The sequence below is a fragment of the Scyliorhinus canicula genome, chromosome 2, assembly GCF_902713615.1.
Source record: "Scyliorhinus canicula chromosome 2, sScyCan1.1, whole genome shotgun sequence".
Classification (NCBI taxonomy): Eukaryota; Metazoa; Chordata; class Chondrichthyes; order Carcharhiniformes; family Scyliorhinidae; genus Scyliorhinus; species Scyliorhinus canicula.
This window is the reverse complement of record NC_052147.1, coordinates 180377821-180404619: the sequence shown is the minus strand read 5'-3', so window position 1 is coordinate 180404619 and position 26799 is coordinate 180377821. Positions and strand designations below refer to the sequence as shown.

The 26799-nt window shown below is 44.0% G+C and overlaps 1 protein-coding gene across 1 annotated transcript in view; it reads right to left on the bottom strand.

The window, feature by feature from the left end:
- The window catches only part of tmeff2a (transmembrane protein with EGF-like and two follistatin-like domains 2a), a 180455-nt gene extending 154990 nt beyond the window's left edge, over positions 1–25465 (bottom strand). Inside the window, exons 1-4 of the mRNA XM_038789119.1 lie at positions 24958–25465; positions 23538–23647; positions 23265–23394; positions 22777–22803 (exon numbers count right to left, since the gene is read on the bottom strand). Coding sequence (XP_038645047.1) covers positions 22777–22803; positions 23265–23394; positions 23538–23647; positions 24958–25117 — 427 coding nt within the window. The 5' untranslated portion in view covers positions 25118–25465. The remainder of the gene's footprint in view (positions 1–22776; positions 22804–23264; positions 23395–23537; positions 23648–24957) is intronic.
- Positions 25466–26799: the final 1334 nt, after the last annotated feature.

Sequence of the window (26799 nt, the reverse complement as noted above, 5' to 3'; positions counted from 1 at the left end):
AGTACTTCAGGAAATAGATCATTCAGATATACAGGCAACATCAGGGAGGCATGCTGCATGCAATGAGCAGTTGATTGCTCATCAAAATCTCCCCCCCCCCCCCTTTGGGGGCTATCCAATTTAGCCCCATAGAATATCACCTTCAACTTGCACAGGTAGAGAACAAATTTCACAAAAGGCAAGTTTGTTTTCAACATAACTATAAAAAATAGGCAGTCACATATGTCTGCTTTGTGGGGTTTTCAGGGATATGATGGTTTGTTCCTAAATTTCATTGGAAATAACCATTATGTTGGGATGACAATTACTCCAATTCAAAATATTAACAGATTAAAACAAAATGACTGCAGAATAAATCCTGTACATTTTTTCTTTAATGGCATGGAAATCTTAGCAGTTACTGTACTTTATTCCATTGCCCATTTAGATCCAGCTGACAATACTTCTGTTTGACTGGCAAGACCAGGAAGTAAACGATAAATAGGTATGAGAATTTCATATACAAATGGATTACACAGAAAGCAATAATAACAAATCTGACAGTGATAAAAATCAAATGGTCTACTCAAAATTATTTAGAGTTTATAAATAAATTCAGCAAGTAGCATATGACCTAAAACAACAAGGAAAATCCACTTTGGCCACATTCTACAGCTCTTGAATTATGCTTCCTTGTGAACATTAGATTTTCCAGTCTGAGTTTGAAATATAACAAGACTTTAAAATTGCAATTTTGTTTTTTCACTGCTGTTTAGCTTCTGGAAACTGCATGACAATGGAGGAAATTATAACTGTGGCATTGAATACGCTAAATCTAATTACATTTAGAGACTGGAGGTATTAATAAATAATTACTTGATGGTTAGCTCTGTTAAGTAATAAGTCAAATAATTGAATAGCAAGGTAAATCAGCAAGTTGCAACAACCTTGGATTTTTGTCAGTCACTAGCTAAATTAGTTGAGATATTTTGAAGAAAATCCATTTTTATAACGATCTAAATTATGTATTTCTGGCAGCACGGTGGCCTAGTGGTTAGCACAACCGCCTCACGGCGCTGAGGTCCCAGGTTCGATCCCGGCTCTGGGTCACTGTCTGTGTGGAGTTTGCACATTCTCCCCGTGTCTGCGTGGGTTTCGCCCCCACAACCCAAAAATGTGCAGAGTAGGTGGATTGGCCACGCTAAATTGCCCCTTAATTAGAAAAAATAATTGGGTAATCTAAATTTTAAAAAAAAAATAATTATGTATTTCCCTTAAAAGGCCATTGCATTTATGGAAGGCTTTGATATTCCTATTTTCTCACTTATAAACATTACAATAAATTATACTAAAAAACACATCACTGCTGTGATAAAATCATGCTGAGAGAGATTGGCAAATTAATACATTAACCCCTCCATTACAGTCATAGACAATGGATTTCTTACAAGTTAATAAGCACAATTTCATCCTATCCAATCACTTGTTCAAGGCATCATTGCAACACATGATTCGTGAATCTACCAGCTGCTCTCCACCCCCGAAAATAAATGCCAAATATTTCCTCAAATGTTGCATCTGAATAACGTCATTAAAATGAAACATTCCAAGGGAGAGTCCCTTCAATTATCTTTGTGTAACTTCTTCCTGTTGGCTAACAATATGAGACGTTTACTTATTTACAGTTAGCATGATGTGCTTCCTGTATGTTTTCTATTGGCAATCTACATCTTTTCCTCTGGGAACCCTGAAGTTCAAATGTCAATGTTTGATTCTTCCCAAATTTTCCTCGTCACACCTTATTAAATGTCAACGCTAAAGTATGAATATTAATTTAACATAATTAATGATCTGCTTAACGGTGTTCACCAAGAATGTCCTCAAGCGCTCTGACCAGAACCTTCCTCAGGTTCAGTTCTCTCACCAGTAAGCTTTCAAATATAATGCCAGAATTTTGCCATTCAGGTCATTTCGCACAATTAATTAAACATAGGAAGGCATCTATGGAGTATCAGTATGTGCTGCACCCATTAACTTCAGCATAAGTCATTGCAGATATAACTTAAATTATATTACTGCTTTTTCTGTATGCACATTTTTCTCTCCAAAACAGACCCACACACAATTGATTGACAGTTAGCATTTACAGACCTAAAGTAAATGGATGATTAGGAGCTTTGCATGCAAACAATTAACATTTTAACCCAATGCAGCTTCAAAGAATGGATTATATTTAGAGAAAATTCATAATTGGCAAATTGTTGATACACAATAGAAGTTAGAAATGCACCTATAATCTCTTTTTTTGAAGTTCTTTAACTTAAATGCATCTTAGATAATTCCCAAATAAATTGTAGCAGGTTGTATTGATCTGGTTAGCAATTGTCTGATTGGTTGTTCACTGTCAATTTTTGGACATAGCGATTCACCGTTTTTTATTTACTGTCTCTGTCACTCATGTGCTGTGTACATAGTTGCCATGTGCTTCTGTAGCCATCTCAGGTGGCCAGCTGCAAGGGACCATGGGAATTATGGCCAACCCAGGACTCAGACAGACTCAGTGCTTGTGTGTGTATTTGCCAGCCAGATAGCTAGATGCGATCGAAACCCCCGCTCATTTGCATTCTAATGGCCCATTTCCCCAGAACAATAGGACTTCACTCAAGAAACCAATACAGCCACAGATCGGCGTCACTCCCTTTACTCAGGGAGCCCAAACAGCCAAGGTCAATGACTGCTAAGGACACGCCCAGCCATCAAGTGACCCGCCCCTTTATTGGCCAAACCCGAAGGCAGTGATCGAAGCCTGTCGAATTATTGGGTCCAAGTTAAGGACCGTCCCAAAGAGCGCGGAATCCCAGACGGATAAGAAGAGACACAGCCATGTGCTCGGTCTCTCTTGGATCCAGCCTATGCCAACCCAAGTGCAGCATAACGACCAGACAGACAAGTTCAAGACCAACGATCGCTACCAGATGGATGAGCCCAGCAGAAACAGAGCCAATTCTTCCACCCAGCCACGCAAGATCCGGACAAAGGCCTTGTCCATCTGCTCTGAAGTTAAGTATAGGTTATTGTAGTTGTTAGGTGTAGTTTATAGTTATTAGGTGTAGTTTAACTTGTAGTGTTTTGTGTTGCATGTCGAAGTAATCCTTGCGTGTAAATAAACCATCTTTGAACTTGAATTGACTAACTGGTTGTGTGGTCCTTTGATCGATATCCAGGAAAGCCTTGTGGTGGTACCATTTGATTCCTGGCGACTCTAAAGAGCATCATTATTAATTAGCAACATTAATTGGTGACTCCGGTGCCGATTGGAAACATTGGCGAACTCTGACAGGACTCGATTAGAAGTGACTTTGTCACTCCGAGAGAACCCACAAACTTTGAATCCAATTGCGAGAAAGAAAAAGAACCACAAGTGCAAAATCCATATAGACGACATAACCGAATTTCATAAGTGTGTGCTACCCCGCGTGCGTACCTAACAGGTAAACTCGTTAGAATTGAGTACGCACATTCTCCCCGTGTCTGCGTGGGTTTCGCCCCACAACCCAAAAATGTGCAGAGTAGGTGGATTGGCCACGCTAAATTGTCCCTTAATAGAAAAAATAATTGGGTAATCTAAATTTATTTAAAAAAAAGAATTGTGTACAACTATCGAGGGATCGTGAGCTGGAAAATAGCTTAAGCCATATCCGCTGTTCAAATTGCCGCCTTATTCCAGTGTCCCAAATTAAAAATAGAGAAAGAGATAAGAGAAGTAATGGCCACTAAAGCAATGGAAAGATTAATGAATCCACAGGAACCCGAGGTCGCAGCGACCAACAGAGCAGAGCAATGCCCCATATGGGAGGAAGAGTTAAGGAAACACTTAAAGGAGACAGGATAGCCCCTTTGGTCGAATTTTTTGCGCTAATGATGAGTCAGGTCCTGGAAAGATAGGACAAACCTGGTTGGAGAACCTAAGCGAGGTCCACAAGAAAAATGTAGGGAAGGTCAGAAAGCAGATGGCAATAGTGTCCTGTTTGGCACAGTTGCGAGGTACAGAGGCAGCCTTGAAGTCGCTCCGTAGGCAGTTAATCGAGAAGGAAGAAAAGAACGAGGGAAATAGTAACGAAAGAGAGAAGATAATTGAGCAACTCCGGGAACAGTTAGCAGCTAAGGATAAGGAAATGGCCAATATAAAACGTGATACTCAATCTGGTCTAGTTCACCTTCGTAGCTTCCAGGCCCAGTACGAGAAAGCCTACCAAGATACACAGCATGCAGTCCTGGTAAGAGAGGAAACAGAACAACAGGTTGCCCAGCTAACTAGCAAATGTGCAGATTTAAAAGCAGCTCTGCTCCACAGCTCCACCAAGGAATAGAGGCAGAGTACCGTTGACCATGCTGAATGCCAACAGAAGATAGAAAAGTTACAGTCGCTACTCTCAGTACAGAATGAATTCAGGTACACTTTCGGCAGGATTTAGATGAGGAAGATGCTCCCGATTGGCAAGAGTTAAACAAAAGTGCCCAAAGATACGTAGAGGACATGGGAAATCAAAATAGAGCCCCCCATGCCCCAAAAAGAAAAGCACCCGCAGCACCGACTGCACAGGCAGCACATAGCCCCACTCACAATTCGACCCCCGTTAAACCAGTTATCACACAACGCAAGTCATCAGATCAGGATGAGCCTGATATTGTTTACACCACCCCACTATCCATAACCCAATTAAGAGAAGCTTGCACAAAAATTATTCCATTCCAGCCCACTGCAGACCCACACAGCTTCTTTGAGGTGCGCCAACTAAAAGTTATGTACGGCCTCGATGAGAGAGAGGAAGTAAAGCTAATAGTTATGAGCCTTAGCCAGTCCGTAAGATCAGCTTTGCCTGAACCCCAAAATGTAGTAGAAGGAACCCTACAGGAAATGAAAACAGCCATATTCGATGCCATCGGGTATAACAAAGGAGATCCAGTCGAGGGTTTAAATCACTGCAGGCAAAAGGAGGGAGAGCATCCGACCGCATTTGTTGGTTGTCTATGGATTCATTTCATGGCAGTCTACAGAAAATTGAACCGTGCACACCTAAATGAGGAAGACACCACTAAATGGTCCAGCATCTTAGTCTCGCTTGCCACAGACGCAGGTCAAAAGGCTTGTGTAAACTACGACCCCGCAGACCACACACACAATGAATTTTGGATATTGAAACGACTTTCTAGAGCAGGGGTGGGCAAACTACGGCCCGCGGGCCGCATGCGGCCCGCCAAAGGTATTTCTGCGGCCCACCAAGTCATTAAAAAAAAAAAAAAAAAAAAAATTCTTTATTTATTTATTTTTTTTTTTTTTTTAAGGTTAATGGGGGGGGGGGGGGGGGGGGCTGTTGGGTTACTTACTGGTATAGGGTGGATACGTTGACTTGAGTAGGGTGATCATTGCTCAGCACAACGTCGAGGGCCGAAGGGCCTGTTCTGTGCTGTACTGTTCTATGTTCTATATGAGGCGCCCAGAATCATAACCAGGTGAAGTAATTATTTTACTTAATATACTATATGGCCCTTTGTGAATTGTGAATTTCTGAATGTGGCCCTTGCACGGAAAAGTTTGCCCACCCCTGTTCTAGAGTATGGGAACAAACCTTACACCAGACAGACAGATCAGGACGATATAGAAGCAAACACTTAGGACTAGCCAGGACCCAGCATGGATAACCGAGGGTAGACACTAGGGACAGCACCCCAGAGCACAGACACCACGAGGTTGTTGCAATTGTGGCCACATAGGACATTACGCCCGCGACTGCCGACGAAACCCACCGAACCAGCACCGATACCAACAACCAAACCCCCCACCTAGGAACAATGTTAGGCCCATGCATAATGTTAGCACCTGTTCAGACGACTTAGCGTTTAACTCCACAGATTGACCGTGTTCGGACTCCCCAACTTGGGTCTGTGACACACGCTGGGACAAATCAGACAGACCAGTAGTTACAGGCACAGTCCGGGGACATAGTCAATTTTCTTTGGGACACAGGAGGATCCCACACCACTTTGAACTCCTCCACCATGTTTCAACCAGACAAATGGCCCACTACAGACACCATCACCCTGAGCAGATTCACCGGCCACATACAACAAGGATATATCACAGCTCCCGTATCCATTCAGATAGGGAACATTAGCACCCGACACCCCGTCCTTTTAGTTGACTTGCCCCAAACAACAGAGCACATTTTAGGCATTGATTTTATGAGCTGCCATAACCTTTTGTTTGACCCAGTTAACAAATGTGTCTGGCGAATGGCCAAAACAGCTAGGGCTCCCGCTACGCTCACAGTAGGGGGTTATGAAAACAGGATTTGCTCAGTAGGGGACTATTGGTTTAATCCGCAAACAATTAGTGCAGACCAGACGATTAGAGGGGTCCTCATAAAACACAAAGCTTTGTTCGCACAACACAAACATGACTGGGAAGATCCCAGGTACAGTAAAGATTTCAGGACCCGATCCAAAGCCGCAAAAGCAATACGGTTTCCCACAGCAAGCCGAGGGTGAGACTTTGAAGGTTATTAACAGTTTGGTAGACCAAGGAGTTATTCGACCCGTAGCATCCACAAAATGGGTAGAGGCATTCCCATCATGAACTAACACAGCCAAAACAACCGCAAAGATCCTGACACACCACATCTTTACTAGATGGGGACCCCCCAGAAGTATTGAGTCGGACCACCGATCTCATTTCACAGGACAGGTCATGAAAAACGTCCTGACCATATTCGGCATTAAACAACATTTCCACATTGCGTACCACCCCCAGTCCAGCGGTATAGTGGAACGCATGAATCGGACTCTAAAATCAACCCTTAGAAAGATGGTCAGCAAAATAATACGACTTGGGATTCGGTACTCCCATTCGCACTTATGTTTTTAAGGAACACTGTTTCAGCTTCAACAGGTTTCACCCCACACACACTCATGACCGGACGCCCCATGAAAGGTTCTGAATTCCTTTCAGGACTCGACATGACCAGCCCCGAAGTGACAGCCCTCACACACGAGACAGCAGTCAAACCATTGGTGGAAAACGTAAGATCGGCTCAGTTAACAGCCGCAGTTAAATTGGGAAAGAAAAAGAAACAGAGCAAGGCTTGTTTCGACCGGACAGTACATTCCACAGAGTTTCAGGTTGGACAGCAAGTGATGCTGTCTGTTTATAATCCCAGCACATTTCTGGCCCCAAAGTATTCAGGTCCGTACTCAATTGCGGACAAAGTCAGCCCTTCAGTTTATAAAATAAAGTACCCCAATGGGAAGACTGACTGGTTCCATATCAACCAGTTAAAGGCATATGGAACACAGTCCAACCACACACATCATGTCATGCTTAACGCAGCAGAACACCACGCCCCGCCCACAAGAGACGCATTTCCACCCTCCCCCTCACAGACCAGCACCTCGTCGGACTCGATCTCGACTCCGCCCATTGACTTTACACCACGCCCTGACACGCCCACAAGCTGCCACAACAGAGACAGCGACTGTGACTCTGACGACAGCCACAGCGCGCCTCTCTACTGCCCCGATACAACAGACCCTACACACACAGCGACTACGAACCCGACTCCAGTGATCCTTTTGAGATCATATACATAAAGGCCCCAGACCCAGAACCCCCGCCCCACAATGACGACCCCGTTTTCGCTCACTCAAATTTTGACAACACTCATTGGCACCGCGACAATTCATCCAGGCTCGTCCGGAACGACAAGATGGACCCCCGTTCACACAATGCAACCATAGCACGCCTGATCCATACAAGGGTATGGGATCCGGGAGAAGAGGATGACTTTACGTCTGACTCCGGACACGGCAACCCCTTTGCGACCCTGTTCGCAGAAGATAATGATTGAGGTGTCCAGATGGTGTAAAAAGAGGAACCGCTTGAGAGATAAACGGTGCCCTTTTCTGCAGTATGTTTGTTGCATGTTTGTTTGTTTGTGTTTTGTTTGTTTTCCAGCAACAGTAGCTCTGCGGCCACATGCACAGTTTGTCCGCAGATACCTAAGAGAACTTGCCAGGCTTGCTGGTCAGCTAGGACAGCTGAGAGCTTGCCCGGACCCCATTTCATAACTGCCCTTCTGATTCGACGGAAGTCTTATCAGCAGATATCTCCGAGAACTTGCAAGACGCCAAATCAGCTGAAATGTCTGAAGCCCAGCTAAAGGCTTCTCCCTTGAATCCACTGGGAGCTCCCTAGCTCCTTTTCATAACTGCCCTTCTATTTCAGAATAGAAGTTGCAACCGCCATGATGACTACATTCTTGCCCGTTCGTTTCAGGTCGCTTAGGCAGTGGAGAAACGGCATTGAGGACCCGCCCTGTCTGAGGACACCCCTCTGGTCAGCTAAGCTCGGGTACAGCACAGCACACCCTACCCGGAGATTCCACCCAAATCTTACCCGTCGCGGCCCATACGCAACTCATTTCGAAAGTCTTGTTTCTAAAAGTTTGGTTTTGTTTGTTTTATTTTAGGTAGCCCTTTGGTTGCCATTCCACATGCTATTTACATGCAGGAACATTGGGATGGTAAATTGCAAAGCCTGTGAGATGGCTCGGAGTGGCACAATAGTTAAGTGCATGTCTGGTCCTAAATTAGTTTTGAAAAAAAATGAGTGAGTCACATGGAGTGATCAATCATGAAGGGACATTTGGCATAAGAGGACAGACATACTAAAATTCAAGATGTTAAACGGATCACTAACAGACACTATGCTTGATCCCATAGCTTGGACATTCCGAGGAGAGACCAAGAACAGGATCAAAGCAAGAGAAGACCAAAGCAGGAATAGAGAAGAGAAGAGAAGATGCAGCAGCTGTCTTTCATTTTTGTATTCTGGATTATGGAATCCATGTGGTTGCGCGCGGACGCGAACCCCCTTACCCCCACTCCACCGGCCATTAATGTTTCACTTCCACAGACCACTCAAAGCCCAGTAACAAGCAGCTGTAACCCGACCTTGTGTACCAAATTTATGAATTGGTACTCCTTGTCATATGTAGTGGAATCACTTTTGGCATTGGCAATTGTCTGCATCACAGTACAGACTTTTAGGATGAGGAAATGGCGAAGGAGAGCATACTGCTCTCGTACCCCGGTATATAGGATCAGATCCCCTATCTTCGGATTTCCCCAGACCCCCGAAACGCTTGAAATGTAATAAAGGATTTTTTTCGCCGATCGTTGCCATGTAAATAAAGGAATGTGTTTTGAATGCTTATGTATCTCTGAGCTCGACTGCCGAGTCAGAGAAGTGTATCATGAATGTTGTTATAATTCTGTACTGATAGGAAGATAGAATGATGGAATGTAAGTTGAGTGTAGTTTATTTAAGGTTAATTTAGAGGTTCCCATTGTGATTTGATAATGCATGTCCCCTTATGACATAGCGCCAAATAGAGATTGTAGGTAAAACTCTCTGCATAGTTGAGGAAAGTGCAGAGGCCATGGAACTTGCTGAGGTCAGGGAACAAAGACACCGTAGTTGTTTGATCCTTCACGCTATCACGTTAGGATCACAAGGAGGGAGTGTAGCCACCAAAGCGGGCCACTTCCCGATATAAAATGGAACAATGAGTTGCATGCAGGGAAAATTGGACAATGTCAGAGAGGCAAGCAGGTTGCAGAACCTCTCTGTGGATTCTGTCTGTGAAGAAACCAGACAGCATAGAAACTAACAAGCTGCACATATTAATTGAGCGATTCCCGGGCACAAAGAATAACAAAGACTAAGCTAGACTCTTCGGCGCCAGCAGGAGTCCCGGACAACAAGATACAAACGCCCAGTGATCGAGGAACAGCCCCGTTTTTGGGGAAATTCAAATCAATCGATTGGGAAGAGACCTAATCGATTGCAAGTTTATAGAGGGTCCGCCAGATGGGCGCGAATCCCAAAACAGTATAAGACAGAGACTCCGACCCCAGCTCTCTCTCTCTTAGCCAGCCTCTCACTCTTAGCCAGCCCTCCCAGCAGAACACCTTTGCAGCGGCTCTCCAGGAACTTGAACGTGAGAAGGAGAGGCCTGGCCAATTGCTACACCGACAAGTAAGTGTCATACAACGCACGCTACGAGAGTAGACACTCCTGACCCCTTTAGTCCACACCAACTGGAAGCCTGCGGATCCAGGACAAAGCAAGAGGCCATTGTTCCCTGATCCGGCAGATCCCCTATTCCACATAAGAATTGGCCTAGTAGTGGTAGGAACAGTTTAGTCTTAGTTTTATATGCATGAGTAGCAAATAACTGTAATAATAAATGTGTCTTGTTTGAACTTACTAACTGGTGTATTGAGTCATTGATCTGAACTTGAACTTGAACCTCGTGGCGGTATCATCAAGATACCTGGCGACTCTACAGCTTAGAAATAAAACAGAGCCAATTGAGTGTAAAGCACACTCACCCAGAACGAGCAACAGCAGGAGTACAAGCAAAGTACTTCACAGTGCTGGACATCAGCAATGGCTTTTGGTCCATTCCACTAGACAAGACCCGCCAGTACAAGTTCGAGTTCACATTTCAAGGGCAGCAGTACACATGGATATGCCTCCTGCAAGGATTCTACAACTCCCCCTCCATTTTCCACCAACAATTGGCCAACGGACTTTCCAAATTTACCCACCCTGAATGCCTTGTACAGTATTTAGACAACTTACTCCTACAGATGGACACAAGGGAAGAGCATGTAAAGCTTCTTTCAGAATTACTGGGTCTTTTGCAATCCATTGGATGCAAGGTCAACACCAAAAAAGCCAAGATCGTAAGAGAAAAGGTCCTTTGTTTAGGCACCATTATCACCCACGGGAAGAGAGAGCGAACAGAAGCGAATTGAGTCAATAGTTAAAGTGCCCCTGCCCCACAATATCACTGCACTCCGGTCATTCTTAGGATGAGTTAGATATTGTAGGAACTATATAGATGGTTTTGCCACAAAAGCAGCCCCACTCTCAGAGCTGCTTAAAAAGAACGCCCCATGGGAATGGCTTCCTCAGCACACAGACGCCATCGATTAATTAAAACACACCCTAGGCACAGCCCCGGCTTTGCAAGTTCCAGACCCACACTCGCTATTCCATAGAAGTAGCAACCACCGACCGAACCCTATCAGCAGTACTCCTACAGGAAAGACATGGCCTCTTAGGACCTGTAGCCTATACCTCACAAATTTTGGATCCCGTAGAGCAAGGATTTATAGCCTGCGAACGGCACATGCTTGCAGTCTTTGGGCAGTACAGTATTTTTCACACACAGGCCTTAACCCAGTAATGATTTTAAAAGAGCACACCCCAACGCAGCTATTGTTAGATGGTAGGTTAAAGGACGGTTCAGTCAGCCAGATTAGAGCAGCTCACTGGACACGGTTGTTACGAGGAAGGGACATTACAGTTAAACGTACAAAGACCTACATATTTCCAGCAGATAACCGTCCGTATGCAGGAAGCCCACATGAGTGCCAGATCATAGCAGCCCATCACCACACAGAACCCTTTATTCCAAAGTCACTGCACACACGAACAGGCAGTAAAACGCAGAATCACACACCATAGATAACACTTTAAAGATTTATGTAGACGGTTCCTCCACGATAGAAAATGGAAAGAGAATAACTGGTTGTGGAATTTATGTAGAAGATGCACAGGGACATGCATTAGAAGAAATATCTTTAAAATTGCCCGGCCACCTAGAATCACAAGCAGCAGAACTAGCAGCCATAGCATATGTCGTGCAGCACCCCAATTCCTTTCCAACCCCCGCAGACATACATTCAGACAATTTATATGTGTGCAATAGCTTGACAGAATTCCTGCCCCTGTGGGAACATAGAGGATTCGTTTCAGTCGATGGAAAACCCCTACCCGATGTAACACATTGTATTGAGAAGTGTTTAATCTGTGCACAGAACAATCCTGAAAGGTACTCCAAGAAGGGACAATTGAGACACACCCGATCTGTTAATGGCCCTTGGACAAATTTGCAGCTCAACTACATTGGCCCCCACCCCCCTTGCAGAAATGGTTTCAAATACGTATTAATGGTAATCAACACCTTACAAAATGGGTAGAAGCATTTCCCTCATGGACAAACACTGCTAAGATTTTGACCCAACAGATATTTACACGCTGGGGACTCCCCTGCAGCATTGAGTCAGACCAAGGTTCCCAAGCAACCGTTAGGAAGATGGTGCAACAGAAAAATACCACATGGGACACAGTTCTCCCATTTGCCCTCATGTTTATTTGGAACACCGTTTTCAGTTCTACAGGTTTCACCCCCCCCACACTCATGCCGGACGGCCCATGAAAGGAACTGAATATTTATTAGGTCTGGATTTGGCAAGTTCCACAGTCACCGCCCTCACTCCTGAAAAAGTGGTCCAACAAGTCACAGACAATATTAAAGCAGCACAGCTCGCTGCAGCTGTCCGACAAGGCATTAGAAGGAAGCAAAGTAAAGCCTGCTTTGACAAAACTGTCCACTCCGCAGAGTACACAGTCGGTCAGCAAGTAATGGTTTCCCTTTACAATCCCAGTTCTTCCCTCTCCCCCAAATTTGCAGGACCCTATTCCATTTTGGACAAAGTGAGCCCTTCTGTGTACAAGATAACATAACTCAATGGTAAAACTGGTTGGTTCCACATCAACCAGCTCAAAGTCTATGGAACCCAATCCCACCACGTCTCCCTAGCAATAGCAGACGAGTCTGCCCCACCCATCGACAACCTAGTCCAACCCTCCCCCAGCCATGACAGCACGTCCACGCCCACAGAGGCAACCTTGTCTCCGCCTACAGGTACGACCTTCCACCTTGAGCTTGGCTCCGAAGATAGCGCCAGCCTCCTCATATTGACCACGATCACTGACCACTGGTACAACCTCCCCAGCCCCAGTCATTCTAGCTCCCGGTACCACGACTAAGATATGTTTGGCCCCGTATACCCCCTTCCACAGCCACAGCCCGACAACAGTAACCTACCCTTCACTGCCACCGCCCCGACACCTCATGACAAACGAACCCCTTTTTGGCACCACGACAGCTCTTGTAGACTGATTAGACATGACGATTCGGATTCCACGATGGCCCACGCGGCCATGGCACAAAAACAGCAGACACGAGTCTGGCAACCAGGAGATGGTGATGATTCAGATTCTGACTCTGGTTATGGTAATTCTTTTACAACGCTTTTTGATACAGAACCCCGAGGCGTCCAGATGATGAGAAAAAGATGCCACGTAAGAATTACAGTGTCCTACGTTCTGATGGAGCCTAACCACCTTTTATTTTACTTCTTTCTTTTTGTTACATGGTTTTAATAAATGTCAGCCTGACACCCAATTTCGTGATACAGTCATAGTTACTCTTCCGACGCCATTTACTGACCAATGGCCGTTAAAGGAAAAATTGTTGGATCTCACATGTGTTACAAATTCTTTCTGCTCCTTTAGGTCACCGAGGTAGGGAATAATGGCACTAATCCCCACCCTACCCAAGGACCCCAAATGCATCTGGTCAGTTAAGCTCAGGTAGTGGAGCAACGGCACTGATCACCGCCATACCCGGGAATCCCACCCATTCTTGCACTGCTGCGGCCCACACGCACCTCATGTTCCCGTCACTTAGAGTACTCGGAAATGGTTCTTTACACTTTTCACTGTCTTTGGCAGGTCTTACTTTTCCCTTCTCTGCTCTTTTATTATGGTTTAAATAATGCCCTTTGCCATAGTCTGTAAACTCATCCCTTTACCGTCCGTGACCCTCTGGTCGTTCCCCATCTGCTATTTACACGTTTGACATACTTGGTTGCCACATATTCTGCTACTTGCAAACTACCTCTGGACCCTGGGATGTAGAAACTTTATAAAATGGCCTCCCTAAAATTCGGCTGGTTAAGATGAGCCTCAACCACCACTGGTTGCAAGTAAAGAAAAGACTGGTCGAAGAAATTGTCCACCCACTCCTCGCATCGACCACAAGCTGCGAGAATCTCTGTACTTTAAAAATTGTTATTTCTTGTCTCTCAAAATGTTATTTAAAAAAAAAAGAGGGAGTCACACATGGTGACGATCATAATGGGAAATTGGATTAAGGAGAGAAAGACAGGTAAAAGAGGGAGTCACAGGTAAAACAAGATATTAACCGAAGATAATAACAAATATTATGCTTGCACCCCCAGGATCACACAGAACATGGAAGAAGACAAGATGAAGCAAGGACTGATAGCCTACATTGTGATCATCGCTGATCATCGTGACCTACAACTGCGCACGTTACAAGCCTCTGTACCACACCAGCCCTGAACACCACCACGCAACATGACACCCCTGGCCCAGACACGACACCACACAGAGATAGACACTGAAACCCCCACTTGGTGAAAAAAAATTGCCAAATGGTACCCCCTTTCATACACAGTAGAGGCCCTTCTGGTAATTGCAATAATCTGCAGTGTCATCCAGAAAAGAGCCTCCCACTCCCCGATATATACACTCCGAGCCCCCTTCGGAATTCACCCAACTCAAACACTGTAAATCGCTGATAAAAATAATGACTGTATACTTCTAACTTTGATGGATTAAGTAGGAATGTGATGCTGCTGTTTTGAAATACTGTATTGTACGCAAGTTCTTTTGATATTTGGCAGCAGCATGAGAGTAGCTTCGACAGTGTTAGTTAGATATTCAATTGTGCGGAACAGGGAAATGTTTTATAGTGACCTGTTGAAATTATGAATGTATGATATGTTAACAAAAATGTTAGGTAAATGCTCCTAAAACATAGGACAGAGTAATGTAGAACCTGTCCTTGACCAAGGGTAACTGGCACACCAGGGATGGATAAGGGATCAACAGTGTAATCCACCACGCTTCGCGTTCAGGATCAAGAGGACAGAATGTAGCCATCTCAGATGGCCACCTGCAAAGGACCATGGGAATTATGGCCAACCCAGGACTCAGAGCTTGTATATGTATATTTGCAACCCAGGTAGCTAGACGCGATCGAAACCCATTCTCGTTTGCATTCTAATGGCCCATTTCCCCAGAACAACAGGACTGCACTCAAGAAACCAATACAGCGACAGACTGATCGGTGCCACTCCCTTTACTCATGGAGCCCAAGCAGCCAAGGTCAATGACCGTTAAGGACATGTCCAGCCATCAAGGCACCCACCCCTTTATTGGCCAAAATCGAAGGCAGTGATCTAAGCCTGTTGAATTATTGGGTCCAAGTTAAGGACTGCCACAAAGAGCGTGAAATCCCAAACGGATAAAAGAGACACAGCCATGTGCTCGGTCTCTCTTGGATCTGGCCTATGCCAACCCAAGTGCAGCATAACAACCAGACAGACAAGTTCAAGACCAACGATCGCTACCAGACGGATGAGCCCAGCAGAAACAGAGCCACTTCTTCCACCCAGCCACTCAAGATCCAGATAAAGGCCTTGTCCATCTGCATAGAGCCGGTTGCCCTGAAGTTAAGTACAAGTTATTGTAGTTGTTAGGTGTAGTTTAACTTTTAGTTTTTTGTGTTGCATGTCAAAGTAATCCTTGTGTGCAAGTAAACCATCTTTGAACTTGAACTGATAAACTGGTTGTGTGGTCCTTTGATCGATATCCAGGAAAGCCTTGTGGTGGTATCATTTGATACCTGGCAACTCTAAAGGGCATCATTATTAATTGGCAACATTAATTGGTGACTCCGATGCTGATTGGCAACACTTCCATTACACTGAACATATTCAATACATTCTCTTAACAGCCACTGTAGATATATTATCCTCTGGCAGAGTGCATTCATTTTGAAGACTGCAATTTGCAACCCATCCAAGAAGCTCACCCTTAAATTTAGTACTCACTCCACTTCCTCTTTTTCAAATATAATTTCCTTCAAGTTGTGGAATATATTGTTGCATTGCAGCAACTCATCCAGTTCTCCCATCATTTTTTACTTGACACTCTTCAACTTAACTTCTGTCCTGCCAACAGAACCAAGGCGGCACTGGTCAAAACGCAAACATTTTGTTATGGATAAAATCCTGGCTTTGTCAGTCTACTTCCTCTTCTATCTCTTATTTTGAACATCATTGGTAATGCCACTCTCCTCCAACATCTCTCCACTGCAGTCCCATTTCTTTGGCATGGTATTTGGAGTTTGTGATGTATGAAAACGCAGCTGCTTCATTATCTGTAGTGGCTTTCTTCATACACCCATATGGTCATCAATGGTATTCTTCAGGAACTCGTCCTTGGTCCCCTCCTTTACTTCATAAAGATCATCAGAACGTATGGTGTCAACTTTCATACATATGCTGAACTATCTCAAATTCAACACCTATAAATGGATCCAAGTAGTTTCGAAACTTTCTAAAATCAACAACTGGACAATTCCAAATTACTTCAGATTGGCAAAGCCAAAAAAATCTTGGTGTGGCTCCTGCCACCATTTGTGATATAATCTGCTTCAACAACTATTACCTCATGCTGATTCAGTAAATACATAGTCTCATGTTCAAGCCCCAGAACTGTTCCCTCTACTTTACCACCACCCTCTTGGCTTTAAAAACATGCCAATATATATTCAACTAATATTTTAAAAATATAAATCATCATATTGACTGGACATAAAACTAAGCCATCATGTTCTACAAGCAGGATAAGTGATATAATACTTGATTAACTCATTCAGTTTCTGCGAAATAATTATGCAATCCAAGTGGAAATTAGTCTCCATTATTTTTCCCAAACAGCAAGCCAGACTTGTATAAATGGCCATAATGATGGAGTTCATGCTTTTCAGCGCCCAGACTGATGAGCTTCCTGACCACTTATGTTGTAATGAATACAATTATAGGAATAACTAATCAGGAACATAATCATTTGGTATCAGTTGCACTGATTATTTGTTCCTCATGTTACATATTTGCTCCTTTTTCCTGGCCTGGTAATGACTATTTTTCATACATTAATTCATAATCACAGACCCCTTGTTATACCTGATAGGGTTCATGGGCCTTATTTCCCTCTTCATTAATTTAAAGAAGATACATAAGCAAAGACTGTGGGTGCAGATGAGATTGTCAGCATGCTACCGGGCAGGAAGGACTTAATTTATACAGAATGAAATAGAGATACTGGGATTGTTCCTGTTATAGCAGAGGGCATTTAAGGTGCATTTTAATTAAGGTATACAAAGTATGAGGAGCAAATGAAGAGAAACTGTTGCCATTGGCAGGAGGATTTGTAACGAGAAGGAACATAATTAACAAAGGGAGCAGAGGGGAGGTAGAATCATTGTTTTAATCTAGCAAATTGTGATCTGAAATGCAGTGCCTAAATGGATGGCAGCAGTATATAGATCAGTGCAAGGGATGAATTGAACAGCTCTTTCAAATAGTCAGCACAGGTACAATGAGCTGAGTGATCTTCTTCTATGCTGTATTATTCAATGATTTTACTGCTAATCTGGGGGTTGCTTTTATTTAAAATGATTTCAGGAAAAGGGAAAAGAAAAAGGACCCAAATGTGAGTAGAGGTGATGGTTTGGGCACAAACAAATTACCAGCCATGAGGAAGAAAAAATAAGACAACCAAAGCCAGACCTCATTAGATGACAAGTGGAATAGAGTGTAACATTAAAAAGGAGGCATATAATATAAGTTAGAACTAGGCTGAATATAGGAAGTTCAGAGGGGAAGTAAAAAAGGAAGGGGGAAGAAAAGGGAGTGTATAAGAGGTGACTAGCAGCTAACATAAAAGGAAATCTTAGTCTTCTATAGGTATATATAGTGAAAGAGGGCAGGTGGGGCTGATTAGGGAGCAAAGAGGGAACAAATACAAAAAAGAGGGACGGCATGGTTAAGGTACTAAATGAATACTTTTCATTTGCTTTTCTCAAGGAAGAGGTTACCTTAATCAAAATTAAAGAGGAGGTAGTTGAGACAATAGATGTGCTAAAAACTGATCAAGAGGAGGCATCAGAAAAGTTGACTGCACTTAACATTGATAAAACATCATGTACACCTGAGGATGAGGGATGCAAGGGTGGAAATTGTGGCACTATTGGCTGTAATCTTCTACGGATACAGAAGTGAGTCCCAAATCATAAATAATTGAATATGCAAATTGTATTAAAAAAAAAGACAAAGATTAACCCAGAAACTACTGGCCAGTCAGTTTAATGTCGATGGTGGGACAAGTTAATCACTTGGACAATTGTGGATTCATTAAGGAAGTCCAGCACTGAGTTTTTAAAAAAGGAATATCACATTTAATTAACTATTTTGATGGGCTAAGGGCAAGGTGATTGATGAGGTCTATATAAACTGCCTTTGGAAGCACGTTCAGTGTCACATAATAGGTTTGTTAGCAAATTCGAAGTCCATGAAAGAAAAGGAGCGCTGACAGTACAGCCACAAAATTGGGTGAATAACAGGAATCAGAGTGGTGAACAGTTGTTTTCCATACTGGAGGAAGGTATACAGTGAAGCTCTTAATCTATATTGATGGCCTGGACTTCGGGAACCAAGGTACAATTTCTAATTTTGCAGACAACACAAAACTTGGGAAGTATTGTGAACTGTGAAGAGGATAATGATGGACTCCAACAGGACATAGATAGGCTGGTTGAATGGGCAGAGAAACATGCCAAATGAAACAGAATTCAGAGAAATGTGGAACCGAGAAGGGACAATACAAACGAAAGAATAAAATTCTAAATGAGTACAGGAACAGAGATACCTGGGAGTATATGTCCACAAATTGATGGAGGCAGCAGGATAGGTTGAGAAAGTGATTAAAATGGCATCTGAAATCCTGATCTTTACAAGTAGAGGCAAAAGTATAAAAGCAAGGCAACAATTATATATTTAAAATAAAACATAATGGTTCAACTCAGCTGAAATATTGTCCAATTCTGGACACCGCATTTTAGAAAGGCTATGAAAGTTGAAGAGGGTGCAGAAAGGATGTACAAGAATGATTCCAAGACAAGAATCTTCAAGTACAAGGATAGATTGGAGAAGTTGGGATTGTTCTACTTCAGAAATAAAATTTCATCGAAGTGATCAAGATCACGAGGTGTCTTGGCAGTAGATAAAGCTAAGTTGTTCCCCTTGGTAGAAGGGTCAAGACTATTAAATGAAAAAATGAAATGAAAATCGCTTATTGTCACGAGTAGGCTTCAATGAAGTTACTGTGAAAAGCCCCTAGTCGCCACATTCCGGCGCCTGTCCGGGGAGGCTGGTACGGGTATTAGACACTAATTTAAGGTGAATGGCAAAAAAACAGGGAAGGCAGGAGGAAAAGCTTCAAACATCAAGGAGGTTAGGAGCTGAAATGCACTGCCTGAGAGAATGGCGGAGGCAGATTCAATCATGCTTTCAGGGAATTAGATAAGCACTGAAAGAGATTACATTTGCAGGGCTATTGGGGAAAGGGAAGGGAAAGAGAACTATCTTTTGCAGAGACCCAGGATTAGCTTTTGCAGAGACCTAGCATAGGCATGGACCAAATGACCTCCTTCCTGGAATTGCTATGTTCTGGCTCTGTATCATTTCAAGCACATAGAATTACAGAAACAGACAGCACAGGAGAGGTTGTTTGCCGATTATCTTCTCCCGCTTTCTCTTTATAGGTCGGCAGATTTTTTAAAAAACTATATATCTAATTCATCTTTGAAAATTATGAATCAATCCACTTCCCCACTATTTCAGATATTGCACGCCAAATCAAAACTCACTGAATATCAAAAAGGTTCTTTCTTGCCCCCAGCATTTTTGCCAATTATCTGTGTTCTTTCTTTACCGATCCATCTGCCACTTAAACAGTTACTCTCTATCTACTTTATCAAAACCTCTATAACCTTCTTTAAAGTTTCCCACACAACTGAATTCCCTCATCCCTGGTGGATTCTGTGATGGCACAGAACTAACACCGTCATGAGTATCAACAGACTGTTCTTGTGCCACTTCACATGCCACAATGAGACCACTGCCTGATACTCCCTTAAAATATTTTTAAAAACTGTGTGTCAAAGTTCCCTGAAAGCATAGCATGGGTGGAGGAAGCATTCATGAGAAGAGCTTGTACTAGTGTATCAATAAACAATATTAGAGGCATCACAGTCTTTACCACCAATGTTGCTCATTGTTCAATAGCTAAATATCACACATCTATTCATCCAATATCATCACTCACTGCTGTAAGTCTGGAACAAGTGACTACTCAGCACTATTCATTCATCGTGACATCTTTCATTGGAAAGCAGACCCACTGAGTTCTATTTTCCAAGACATTTCAGGAGGGAAATAAGCATGCCCTTTAGCCTCATCCTTACTGCCTTCTCATCAGCTCCATGTACAACAAAGGAAAAGGAATAAAGGCATATCAAACACAGTGTGTGGGGATCAGGATACTGAACAAGGGAGTATAAACAAAACCAGGTTAAATGAAAGTTAGAACAGAGATCTGGAACAAATTCTTCATGTAATTACATAGGTGGCTTCTGGATAACTAGGCCGCCAACAATCTCATATTTCTTCTCGAGACAGATGCTGTGATGGAGAAGTGCAAGTATTTTTCTCTTATTCTGGGTGGATGAGTCAACATAGGTCAAATGGTCTCCCTCACCTTTATTTTGGCAGATTTCAAAGAAATACAAATGGGCCAGAAGGAAACAATTTTCCTGTCACTTCTTCCAAGCAATGGATTGTGGCAAGGCACGATATAAATTGTGTTCATGTTGTAACTAACTCCTTTAACTAACCATCTCAGTTATCTTTGTTGCTCTTGTGCTATCTCGCTTCCCTGTAAGTATAATTATGCCATCTGCCTTAATAACACCACGACATTGAAAGTTCCATATTCTAGCCACTTTCTGGATAAAGAAGTTCTTTCTGAATTCCTTGTTGGATTTACGAGTGATGTCTTAAGTTTATGATTTCTAGTCAGGAATCATCCTGTCCATCAAGGTGGTTCTGTCATTTGTCTGATTTGCAATTGGCCAAGCTCACTCTGTGGAATGGGCTTTACCACCTAGCCATTCAGTTATTTCACAATTGAATCACTAACCAAAAACATATCTCCTGGCTATGATGCACTAGCTGCTTGACAAAATTGAACAATCATTATAACTTGTTCTGTGATTGAGGAAAGAAAAACATTTTAACCAATTAAATGCTGCACAAAAAGAGTGCATTTTCATACATAGAATTACAGCACAGAAGCAGGTTCTTACCCAGCTAATTTATGCTCGTCATTATGCTCCACACAAGCCTTTTTCTACCTACTTCATTTATCAGTTTGACCTACTGTTCCTTTGTTGCGCTTGTGCTCTCTCGCTTCCCTGTAAGTATAATTATGTCATCTGCCTTAATAACACTACAACGTTGAAAGTTCCATATTCTAGCCACTTTCTGGATAAAGAAGTTTTTTCTGAATTCCTTGTTGGATTTACGAGTGACTGTCTTATATTTATGATTTCTAGTTGTGGATTCCATGGCAAACTAAATTTACTTGATCAAACCACTATCAGATCACCACTCAGGCTTCTTGTGTTAGTAAAGCATTAAACATATTTACTAGACTTTTACTGAAAAAAATTATGCCCACATGCGCTGTAGAGGTCAAATAATGAAGCTTGCACTATAAAATGAAATGCTTATAGGAGAGTTGAGTCAATTGTCGCTGACCTTTAATATGCATGAGAAAAGCAGAATTTGTCTGTAGACATAGACATTTTCTATTAAGTACTTCTATAATTGAACTTTGGGATTCATTTCTCGCTTGTCCTGCCAGCTTCAAATACACGTAAAACTCCCCAGAATCAAATGCTCAAAATTAATGTTTGGTTTATGAAAAGCAAACCAATTCCTAGCAGGACTTAGACCTCCAACATACCAAAGACCTAGAAATATCTTCCGCTCAGTGTGGTCTAATATCTATATACTGAATACTGTAAATGTTACTATATAAATAAAATATTTACATTGTGAAATGTAAAAGAAGCATTGCTTTCCACACAAATTATTTCCAGTTTTTTGTATATCAGTTATCATGATCAAATATTCAGAAGGAGTGTGATTAATTGGACAGCTCTACAAAAGAATCAACAAAGGCATGATGGGTCGAATGGCCTCCACCTATGCTGTATCATTCTACAATGGCAATAAGGCAGAGTGATTGGCATGTTGCAAAATTATTGAAAATACAGAAGACATTTCAGCCAAACAATTCTGTAGTTAGAGTTGAAATTTCAATTTGCTATTTTCAGAAGGTGCACTAATTTGCAAGATTTCACCTACGGTACTTAATAATAATATTTTTACTGGACAGCAGCACAAGTGGCACAGTAGCTTCCTCTCAACTCAATGGCCAAGAGTTAAAGTTCCAGAGTTGTGCATGTTACTGGAGTTCTCTCCACTTTTGTTCAGGGGTGCCCAACAATTGGTGATTGAAGGGTGGAGGGAAACAAAACTCGGTCACTCAGCTCTCCCACTACAAGTCCACTCCTGCCCTCCTATTATGCAGTACCATTGCCTGCCATTGCAGTGCGGTCCAGACTGTCTAGCCCTTGCAGCTAAAGCAGGCTTCCAGAAAGCAAACAGCATCTGCCGGAAAATAAACGAAGAAAAATTGTAGAGGAAGAAAACTCTTGATGCCTATATTGTAAGATGCATCATCTAAAGATGACATGGCAGCCTCTACAACCACAATACTATGATTAGATTAAAAATACATTTGCGATAGGCACTTACCTCCATCTCCAGAACCTGATCCCATATCTGTAGAGAGAGACAAGATCTCATTAGAACACATGATAGTGTAACAGTGATTTTTGTGACTGATTTTAATTTTCATTTCACTGCTGGATGGCCTATTGCTGGAATCTATAGATGTAGTTTCTATTATCAGCGCTGAGAGCATCCAACTGATCAACAAATGACCAAATACTGGCCATGGCACTCTAAGTAGCACCAAGGTACTTTTTATTGTGGGTTGAATAGTGATTAAGTGCCCAGTCCAGGGTACTAGCAGTTCCCATTTCCGTTCAATATGCTTCAATAATAGCTTTGAAACGTGATAATGAGCAGTGGCTGTTGTCTGAGGCTGCCTATGTAACAACCTCTTGCAAATTGGATCACGTCGGATAATCGGATTTATTTTATGAATTGATAAAACACAAGGTTAAAAGCCCGTTACGCTCACATTCACACTGTTACAATGCACACTGTAGTCTGCATACCGTTGGGACAGGATCCTTCACCCAGCACCTTTATCTCACTTTGCTGCTTGCACGCAGCCTGCCGCAGGTAACACTCGTTCTGGTAGGTATAGCCATTAGAGCCGCACACTGGCACATAGTCAGTGCTGCACTAAAAAAAGAAACAATTATCATAAGGACCTGCCAGACTTTCTGCAAGGTCCACACTGCCCACATCCCGAACACAACAGACAGCAATCCCATGTCACCCAGACTAAACGGAGCCCCATTAAAACAGCAACGTCTGTTCCCTACCTTGAGCTGACAGTCGCAGGTTATGGTCTCTCCGATCCGCAAACACTCCCCACCAAACTGACACGCATTGACGTCGCAAAGAAACAAGTCGTGTTCTCGGTCGTCAAAACCTTGAAATGTTAAAGAAAAAAAAGGAAAGTCCTGGCAGAACTTCAGTAGCTGCTTAAAATTAAACACCAATCTGTTCGTTGACCAACGCAAAGCAGGTCAGTGTGGCAAAGGCTCGCCATCTATTTTGTCCCTGGGTTCGCAGGTTGGGGGGGGGGGGGGGGGGGGGGGCTCCCTCCTGGATGGCCGGGGTCTCACTGGGCAGATTTCCAGCCTTGTTCTGACGGCCGACTGGTGCAAAAACAAATTCTATATCAGCATTTGCAAACCTCATGCCAGAGATTTCAGTTTAATCTGAAACACGGCACTGTATTTCACTACTCCATATCCACTGTCCCCTTTCCCTCATCATTTAACCTACGCCTTAGGAGGTGTCTATATATATATATATATATATAAAACATACACACCTATCCATACCCACACTGATATATCTATACATACACATATTTATGTGTTATTTATATGGACAGGAACCTAGAGGTGACATGACCAAGTTGCAACAAAGATTGCGAAAGCTAGATTTTCGGTGAAAGCTTGTCATTGTCTATTTCTAACGAAGATTGAAGACCTAAATCTTTCCACTAGAGATGTGGCTAATCACAGGTCTGCACTCGCAGACAAAAATCGCTGGCAGCCCCACGCTTTTTCTTTTTGTTTTGGCTCCAGTTTTCTGTGGGATTGCGACATAACAATCTCAGAGAGACAGAGAAGCGGGGGAGAAGAGAAACAATTCCTTTTGCATTGCAACCTGCAGATTGTTTCCCTCCACTAATGCAGATCTCCGTCCTCTCCACATCCCGGCTTCTGCGGGGCGCTGAAGATCTGCTGGAAGAATGGCAAAGGCGGCTTGTGTGTCAGTGTTCGGGGAATGCCCAAGGTTTCTACACCCACCCCGGGATCATTTTCGCAGAGCACCATCAATATATAAAAATGGCCAGTGTTGACGTGGAGTCTGCGGGAAACACTTCTACCCTCTCCCCCCCCCCCCCCCCCCCCCCGAAAAAAAATCACTTGAACAAATCGAATTCAGTCTGGGATAAATAAAAATGTTAATTCTTTTAATACTCAGAATCCGGAGAGAAATGCTGTACACTTTTCAGGACGTTGGGCACAAATGCTCCCTTTGCAATATATTTTTAGTTGCCTGTCTGCAACATCTTTGCAATACTTCCACCCGAAGCTATCACGACCCAGTGATATATTGAGTAACTTTCAACATCAGTGTCAATATTCAGCTGCCGATTGGAAGTTTAAAGGGACCCTTCCCTCCTCTCCCCACCCCTCGTCCCAGTTGGGACTGTTGCCTTACCCGAGCAATTCCAGCCGGTGGGTGTCTGACAGTCACTCAGGGAGGTAGGGTAAGCTGAGAGTTTAACAGGTAGTGTGAAGAGGGTCAGCATCGTCAGCAGTAGAAAGCCCGCGCGGTGTGGATGAAGAGGTGGCCAGCCTGGCGGGTGAGACTCCACCATGACGACAGGCGGCGGCGGATCGCGGACCTCGGCTCAATCCCAGGCTCTCCAACCCCACCATCTTACACAGGGCGCATCACGCATCCTGGGCGCAGCAGCAGCAGCAACACCGCCACATGTGTCCGCCGCGGCTCCCCGGCTGCAGCAGCAGCAGCCCCTCTGCCTGTCTCGCGCTGGCCGGGCAAGAGGGCTGAGCTCTCTCGCGCTGGCCCGGCGGGCGGGCTGGGCTCTCTCGCGCTCGCTGGGCTGGGTTCTCAGTCGCCGGGCTGGGCTGGAGCAGGCTGCGCTCTCTGTCTCCGGGCGGCTCTCCCAGTCTCTGCCTCTCGCTCTCGGAAACTTGTTATTGATGAGCCGCCCGGCGCGCGCCGGCTTTTTCTCAGACATCCCTCGGCTCTGATTGGAGCGCCGGTGCCCCGCGCCGTCACGTGGGCTGGGCCGACCGCCTCTGATTGGGCCGACAGGATATTGGCGGCTGGGGAGGCAGGCGAGCGATAATAAGAGGCTGAGGCTGAGAGTGAGGACCAGATATCACCCGCCAGGCTCCGGGTACTCCGGGCACTCCTCCTCCACCACCACCTCCTGCTCCTGAAATATCACCAGCCGGGCTGCTCCTGAAATATCACCAACTGGGCTCTCCATCTCCACGAATATCACCAGCCGGGCTCTCTTCTTCAAATATCACCCGCCGGGCTCCGGAGGCATTCTTCTTCCTCCTCCTCCTCCTGAAATATCACCAGCCCGGACTCTCCTCCTCCTCAAATATCACCAGTTGAGCTCCGGGTTCTCTTTAAATATCACCAGCCGGGCTCCCGTACTCCTCAAATATCACTAGCTGGGCTCTCCTCCTCCTCACCAGCCCTGCTCCAGGCTCTCCATCTCCTCCTGAAATATCACCAACCCAAGCTCTCCTCCTCCTCAAATATCACCAGCTGGACTCGGGCTCGCTTTCTCCTCAAATATCACCATCTGGGCTCTCTCCTCCTCAAATATCACCATGATGTGGAGATGCCGGCGTTGGACTGGGGTGAGCACAGTAAGAAGTCTTACAACACCAGGTTCAAGTCCAACATGTTTGTTTCAAACACTAGCTTTCGGAGCACTGCAAATGCTCGCATTCTAAGCATTGCCGGCATCTTTGAATTTTATCTATGTTTCTGGAACATACCTCTATATTTACCTGAGGAAGGAACAGTACTCCAAAAGGTAGTGTTTGAAACAAACATATTGGACTTTAACCTGGTGTTGTAAGATTTCTTACTGTGCTCAAATATCGCCAGCCCAGGCTCTGGGCTCTCCTCTTTCTCAAATATTACCAACCCGGGCTCCTGACTCTCCTCTTCCTCAAATATCACCAACCCGGGGTCCGGGCTCTCTTCTTCCTGAAATATCACCAGCCCGAACTCCGGGCTTTCCTCTTCCTCAAATATCACCAACCCGGGGTCCGGGCTCACCTCTTCCTGAAATATCACCAGCCTGAACTCCGGGCTTTCCTCTTTCTCAAATATCACCAACCCTGGGTCCGGGCTCTCCTGTTCATCAAATTTCACCAGCCTGGAGCCAGGATCCTCAAATATCACAAGCCAAACTCTGCTCTTCCTCCTCAAATATCACCAGCCCAGGCTCCAAGCTCAGCTCCTCCTCAAATATCACCAGCTTGGAGCCAGGATCCTCACATATCACCA